The sequence below is a fragment of the Muscardinus avellanarius genome, assembly GCF_963383645.1.
Source record: "Muscardinus avellanarius genome assembly, chromosome: 15".
Lineage (NCBI taxonomy): Eukaryota > Metazoa > Chordata > Mammalia > Rodentia > Gliridae > Muscardinus > Muscardinus avellanarius.
In genome coordinates this window covers 79,232,277-79,239,986 of record NC_137801.1, presented here as the reverse complement: position 1 = coordinate 79,239,986, position 7,710 = coordinate 79,232,277, and the positions used below count along the sequence as shown (strand labels likewise).

General features: G+C 41.4%; 1 protein-coding gene across 1 annotated transcript; it reads left to right on the top strand.

Annotated features, from left to right (window-relative positions):
- Nucleotides 1–201: 201 nt before the first annotated feature.
- On the top strand, nt 202–6,508 carry LOC308274166 (sulfotransferase 1C2; the record flags this gene model as incomplete). Its single annotated transcript, XM_080711641.1, has 7 exons — nt 202–352; nt 712–837; nt 1,224–1,321; nt 3,218–3,344; nt 3,834–3,928; nt 4,071–4,251; nt 6,396–6,508. The coding sequence occupies 7 exons, from the start codon at nt 202–204 to the stop codon at nt 6,506–6,508; spliced, it is 891 nt and encodes a 296-aa protein (XP_080567767.1).
- Between the last annotated feature and the right edge of the window lie 1,202 nt (nt 6,509–7,710).

Below are 7,710 nucleotides of genomic sequence, written 5' to 3'. Positions count from 1 at the left end.
GGGGAGTTAGTGCTTCAGGGGTACAGATCTTCCATTTGGAATGCAGAAAAAATTCTAGAAATGGATAACAATGATAGGTGCATAGAACCTATTTCATACCACTAAACTGTATACCTAAAAATGGTTAAAATGGTCAATTTCCTGCTATGTGTATTTTTCTACAATTCTATCACCATAGGGATCCTGTACCCACAAAACACCATGGCCCTGACCACAGAGTCAAAGAAACAGAAACAACTGAGAGAGGTGGCTGGGATCCCTCTACAGGATACAACTGTGGACAACTGGAGCCAGATCCAGAACTTTGAAGCCAAGCCAGATGACCTCCTCATCTGTACCTATCCTAAAGCAGGTGACTGTGGCTCAGGACAGACGTGCTGAGCCAGCACGGGCTTCTCGCATAGCAGAAATCCCTGCTCCTAGCTCACACTTGGGATACGTTGCATTTTGGGGCTTCCCAAGGACAGCGTAGTAGTATTAGTGTCTCCACCTACTATTCTCTGCCATGCACTGCTCTGGGGTGGGCTCAAGCTCTCCTCTGCTCCCTGCAGAGATCCAAAGCCCATCCTTCATGGATGTCCATCTGTTCTGGCTAGTGGGATCCTGGCCCGAGGGAAGGTCCAACACATCCCTTCATCTCTTCCCTCTAGACGCTTGAGGGAAGACTGTCTCACAGATTTCTGCTTCTCGTCCCTCCCTTCTGGCTCTCAGGGACAACGTGGATTCAGGAAATTGTGGACATGATCGAACAGAATGGGGATGTGGAGAAGTGCCAGCGAGCCATCATTCAGCACCGCCACCCTTTCATTGAGTGGGCGCGGCCCCCCCAGCCCTCTGGTGAGCGCCCCCCACCTGCAGCTGTCCTTCCTTTCCCGGTCTCTCCTGTCCTTGCCCTCCCTTCTGTTTCTCCATCTCTTTTCTCACATTTCTCTTCTTTCACTCTACCTCTCCTCCCATTTCTTTACCCATATGTTCTCCTTTCATCTTTCTCTTCTCCTCTTCCTACATTTTAGCTCCCACTGCCTGTCCAGAGTGGATCACCAAGTAAGAAGGATGTATGGGAGGTTCCGATTCTGCCTCATTTTCTTTCTGAGCCCTTCCACTCTGGTCTTGTGCAACTGCAGAACACATAGAGAAGATGGGAAACTGAGCCAGAGCCTGAAGCATGAGATCCCGCACAGTGCTTATACCACGCTGATGCTCCCTCTTGAATTCTTTTAAAGGTGTGGATAAAGCCAATGAGATGCCTGCCCCGCGGACACTAAGGACTCACCTGCCCACTCAGCTGCTGCCAAAATCTTTTTGGGAAAAGAACTGCAAGGTAGGACACCAACAGGTCCCTGGTGGCAGGAGACGGAGACCGGAGGATCACAGTTCATGGACAACCTCAGCTACTTAGCGAGTTCCTTCACAACTCAGTGAGACCCTGTTTCAAAAATAAAAAAAGAACAAAACATAGGTCTGGGGCGAGGGTGGCTCGAAGGTGGAATACCCCTGGGTTTCATCTCTGGTATCGCAAAAAAAAAAAAAAAGTAAATGCAATGGAGTTTGTATAACTGAAAATATATACAATCATTGACATTTAAAATTCAAGGAGACACTAATGTGAAAAATAGATACAGCTATATATATATATATATATATATATATATATATATATAGGCAATTTGTGAACTTGGAGAGAAGATGGGATGACAAAGAGGAGTCATTTTCTTTTTTCTTTTTTCTTTTTTTTTTTTTTTTGGTGCTGGAGATTGAACTCAGGAGTGTTCTATCTCTGTGTTAAACCCCAACCTTTACTCATTACATGCCAGTGGTACCACCATCCCCAGTGCGATCATTAAAAATGACCCCAGTGACTGCCAAACATCTTCTAGTGGGCAAAATTATGCCCAAATGCAAGCCAGACATGGTAGTGCATGCCTGCAATCCCAGTACTTGGGAGGCTGAGACAGGAGGATCACAGTTTCGAGGCTAGCTTCAGCAATTTAGTGAGATCCTTAGCAACTTAGCAAGACCCTGTTCCAAAATTAAAAAAAAAAAAAAGACTGGGGATGTAGCTCAGAGGTAGAATGCCCCATGTGCTTATTGCCCAAAAAAAAAAATCATTCCCAATTGTGAACCACAGTTTTAAGGTAAGAATCAACACAGCATTGAAACAGCTGGTCACAAATCCGAGCTAGCTAGTCAGAAGACCATTTTGAGACTGATGCTGAAGATGTGGATTGAGTATATCATTTTATTAAAATGAGAGAAAAGATCAAGCTTGGTTAAAATGAAAGGTTGCAAAAAGGTGTGTAGTTGTAGTCAAAGTGAAGACCAGAGGGATTCTTTGTAGAGGCAGAAGAGTGATTAAAGATCTGTTAGTGATTAGTAGCTATTTTAGTGATTAGAAGCTATTTTCTTGTTCCATGGATCAAACTCTTAACCATGAAGTTATTCTGCTACCCTCAGAAACCACGAGCTTGTTGTTCTAAGGCTCATCCACATGAATATAGTAGTTTCTTAGATGACAAGTCATAATTTCTTTTCTTTTCTTCTCTCTCTTTTTTTTTCTTGTGTGTGTGTTACTGGGAATAGAACCCAGAGGGGTTCTACTTCTGAAGTATACACTTTTACTTTTTATTTCAAAACAGGATCTTGATCGGTTGCTGAGCTGTCCTCGAACCTGAGATCCTTCTGTCTCAGCCTCCCAAGTACTGGAATTACTTACAGGCATGCACCATGACACTCAGCGACAGACAGGTCATAATTTTTAAAGGAAGACTTTGCTCTTGATACCAAAGGGAAAATAAGGAATTAGTCTAAGGGGGCCGAGACAGGAAAATCAGTTTTGAAGGCAGCCTCGGCAATTTAGCAAAGTTCTCAGCAACTTAGCAAGATCCTGTCTCCAAATAAAAAATAAAATGGGCTGAGAGTGTAGTTTGGAAGGAGGTAGAACGTCCACTGGATTCAATCTACCAGCACCACATACACACACATATATAAAAAAAAAAAAAAACTTAATAGGACTGGGTTGAAAATGGCAAACTCAGCAGAGAAATAGAGATAGTTAGTGGAGAGGAAGATTGCAAAACTGAATTACTTTTGCCAACACAAGACCACCAAGCATGTGTGTGCGGCCACCTCACCCCCTCCATGAGGGCTCGCCCCACATGAGGTTTGTGAAAATCCATTTTGATACCATCTTTCACCCACTTCTATTCTCATTCCAAAGTTTCTTTATGTAGCTCGAAATGCCAAAGACTGTATGGTTTCCTACTACCATTTCCAAAGAATGAATCAAGTGCTCCCTGACCCTGGTACCTGGGATGAGTATTTTGAGAGCTTCATCAATGGAAAAGGTAAGAGAAAATGCTTCACATCCAGGTTCACGCTCTAGAAAGGCTGAGTGGAGAAAATCACACACAACCTTTAATTTCCTAGAATGCCATGGTCTCTTAGGGAAGCCCTGCCACTAACTGGAACTGAGCAGAGCATTTGGCTAATTTCTTATTATAGAAACCACGACCTTCAACAAACATCTCCCACCTGATTTAAAAGCCTTTATTCCAAATCACCTGTTCTGCAGAGTCTCTCTCATTCTAAATGGTATTCTTGCCAAACGATGAGAGTTCTAATGATTGGCATCACCAACATGAAGCCACTTTAGGTATCATATTGGGGCAAATAATCCCAAAGCCGTCCCAATCTTATTTAAGATCCTTAAGATAAATCTGATCCCAAATTTATCCTTCTGTCTCTCCAATGCACTTTGGATCAATAAAACCCCTGACTCTCAGAAGGTTTTGTGTGATCCCTATGTAGACTCTTCTTTCCTGTTTCTATTACAGTGGGTTGGGGCTCCTGGTTTGACCATGTGAAAGGATGGTGGGAGATGAAAGATAAATACCAGATTCTCTTCCTCTTCTATGAAGACATAAAGAGGGTGAGTTAATAACCTCTTCAAACCCAAGGGCAGAGAAACTGAAGCTATTCAGTGATTTACTTCTGGGAGGGATGACTGGAAGATTAAATTGCGTCTTTCTGAAACTCTCTTCCATTTCCATCCAATGTCACCCTCACCACAGGACCCAAAGCATGAGATTCAGAAAGTGATGCGGTTCATGGGGAAGAACCTAGATGAAGCAGTGCTGGATAAAATTGTCCAGGAGACATCATTTGAGAAAATGAAAGAAAACCCCATGACAAATCGTTCTACCATTCCCAAAACCATCCTGGACCAGTCCATCTCCCCCTTCATGAGGAAAGGTTTGTGAGGCCTCTTTATCAAACAAGTAGTTTGTCTAGTAAGATACTCCCAAGATGATGTTGGGTCTCATTCATTCCAGGACAACACGCTTTGACTATTCATAATAACTATTTCTAATAAGGATAGGTACCTTATCCCATTGTAGAAGAGAGGTCTACAAACAACAAAGGAAAGGCAGTTCTTGTAGATAACCAAGGACAAAGGCCTCTATTGTCCAGACATCACTGGGAACCCTAGGTCTTGGATCTGGGACCTCCGCAGTAGGAGGTGATGCTATTTGCCCTAAGCTCCACCACTTATAAGGCTTAGCCACTGTCCACATCTACGCATGCCCTCCTTCATTCACCAGCTTCCTGTCTCTCCACCCACTACAATTCTCCTACACTGCAGCTCCTTTTGCCTCGGTTTTAGCTTGTAACTTGGCCTTGACCATGGCCCAACCTGCTCTACATCATGAGTCCCACTGCAGCTACAGCTAAGAGGTGCCACCTTTCTATTTCTTAGTTCCATTTCCACAAAGAGGAATTATAATTGACCCAACATGTTTTTAAGGAAAAATACTTCATCTTTTTTAAAGAAATTATACATTAAACACATGTTAAATATTAACTCAATACAAAATTATATTTTTTAAAAAGACCTCCATCAAAACTCCACTCCCAAGAAGTAACTACCTAGAGTATAGAACTATAGTGTGAATACTGCTTTTCTTCCTCTTTTGTTTTGTTTTGTTTTGCATGTGGTTGAATTTATTTTACAGCACTTTCCAATGTACAAAAGCATCCCATGATGTGGAAATAAATCAAATAATTCTATCTCTTTCCTCTTCGAATAACTAATAGTGGTAATTGGGCAAGTAACCCTTTTTCAGGTTCATACATACCCACTTTTCTATACATATTCATTCTTTGGGCTCCTACAAACACATAGATGTATATACCACGATGAAACATAAAATATAAATGTGGTTATATTATACACCCCTAAAACATAAAATGTGGTTATATTATATACCTTTGCTTACCAGAATGTTAGATATTGCCCAAGAATAATTAATAAATATAAACCCATACATCTCAGTGTTTTAAGAGACCCCATGTCCTACCAAAGTTTGGATACATTTTAATTCACCCAACTATTTTTGCATTTATGAATAGTGCTATAATGAACATATTTGTAGATAAGTTCTTATTCCCTGATGCTTTTATTTCTGTTATATAATTCTTCAGAAGAGGCATTGTGATTTTAAAAAACATTTTTCTATATAAAAATTTTTTTTGGTGGTACTGGGGTTCCTGGAAGCCCTTCTATCTCCGGGCTACACTCCCAGACCTATTTTTACATTTTTATTTGGAAACAGGGTCTCCTAAGATAACGCGTGTGGCTGGCTTCGAACCTGCGTGATCCTCCTGTCTCTGCCTCCCAAGCGCGGGGATTACAAGCGTGCGCCACCACGCCCGGCTTTTATATATAAAATTATTTTAATTACTGCCTAGTAAAAATACTATTTCACTTTGTTTCTAATTTTTTTAATTGAGATGCAATCTACATACAAAAATTTACAGATCTTAAGTATTAAGTACAACATTCAACCAACTTTAGTAAATGTGGGCAGCCATCCAACAATCACCCAATCAAGATATCAAACATTTTGGCACCCCAGAAACCTCACTGTCATGTGCCTTTATAGTCAATCTGAACCTGCAGAGATGACTGCCATTGTAATATGTATCCTATAGATTGATGTTCCTTGTTCTTGGATATTATATGCATATAATTGTGCAGTATATACTTTCATATGCCTACAAAAGTATATCCTGCACAAAAGTATACACCGCACAAAGGGTCTTTGGTCAACCTAATGTCCTGAGATTCCTCCATGTGGTTGTGTGAATATTTCACAGGTAAGTCCATGTCTTTCCAGTCAACATCTTGCATTAGTTGTCCAGTGGATTTAGAAACCCATCCTCCTACACAGAGCTCTAGGGTTGCTTCTGAAAGCAAAAATCTTCAGGTGGACCAGTATCCATTGAAGGAGAATGGGGCAAGGCAGACTACTGACAAGCCAGATCCAATGCTTAGTCCAGGTCGCTCAGCCTGTCAGTCAGAGAATAACACTCCTATCTGGGCTTTCATCTTCTAGGAACCGTAGGAGACTGGAAAAGACACTTCACTGTAGCCCAGAATGAGATATTTGATCGAATCTATAGAGAAAAGATGAAAGGAACCTCCATAAACTTCTGCATGGAACTCTGAGCAGAGGTAAAAAAAAAAAAGAGGTGGAAGACAAGAACCCAGATGCTATCTCCAATCTTCAGCCTCACCCTGAAGAATTCCTTAAAGCACATTGTAAATACATACAACAGGGTACAAACATTGATTATTACCAGTGTGTCACAACTTGGCAAAAAAAGATCACATCTAGTGTCTTTTTTCTCCATTATTCTTTCTAAAGTAAATAAATAAGACAGCTTAATAAATTAAGTAAAATATAAGACTTGAATGACACAAGATATTTTTTTAATCCTCATTCTTCTGGAAAGTATATCCTAGTTTCCTAGTCTTTATCATAGTAATACTTTGAATACAAGTAGACAGATATTAGATTATATCTATATGAAATTTATATCTACATGAAATTTCAATATCTGCCCAGGTCTGGGCTCAGTCATCATGGGAAGGGACATAATAGAAGGAATGCAACCCTGGGAGGGTTGCACAGATAGGCATGGTGTTGACACTGTCTACCCAGTTTTGGTGCTTAGTTTGGAGACAGCTGACTCTTATCTTCATTGCCCCTCTGGGGAGCACCTCCTAACCAACTAGGCATCCTTTGCACGTGACTCCCTTATTCGTCTCAGTTGTGGCCCTCTTGTTCTGAATTTGCCAATTTACTTCCTTATATCCCCACTCCATGGCAAATCCCTTGGGCTTCATTTTCATGTCTTATTTGCCATGTTACTCCCAGTGCGTAATGCATGTAGCAAGTGCTAGTCAGAACTTATTGCATGAGTGAATGGAGGCACGGGATTTAGTAAGGTGGGTGAATTTCATGCCTCAAATTTCCAACTTTGACCCTTTACTTTTCATTCTAAATAGTGGCACCCCAAAGCTGAGGATGGTAGGAGCAATGTACCTTAGGAAAAGGAATCAGAGGATACATTAGGCCAACTAGAATTCTAATTGCTATAGTTTGAACCTTGAAAATTCCAATTTCCCCCAAAAGTCCTAGTGTGGCACTTTGGGGAGGTGGTAGAGCCTTTAGGAGGTGGAGCCTAGTGGGAAGGTACCAAGTCACTGGGTATATGCCCTTGAAGGGGATCATGAGACCCCAGCCCCTTCCTCTCTTTTACTTCTGGCCATGACGTGAGAAGTTTGATTTGCACAATATTGCCATCCCCCCCCACACACACACACATACACAGACATTAAAGACCTAAAAGCAATGTGTCTGCCCA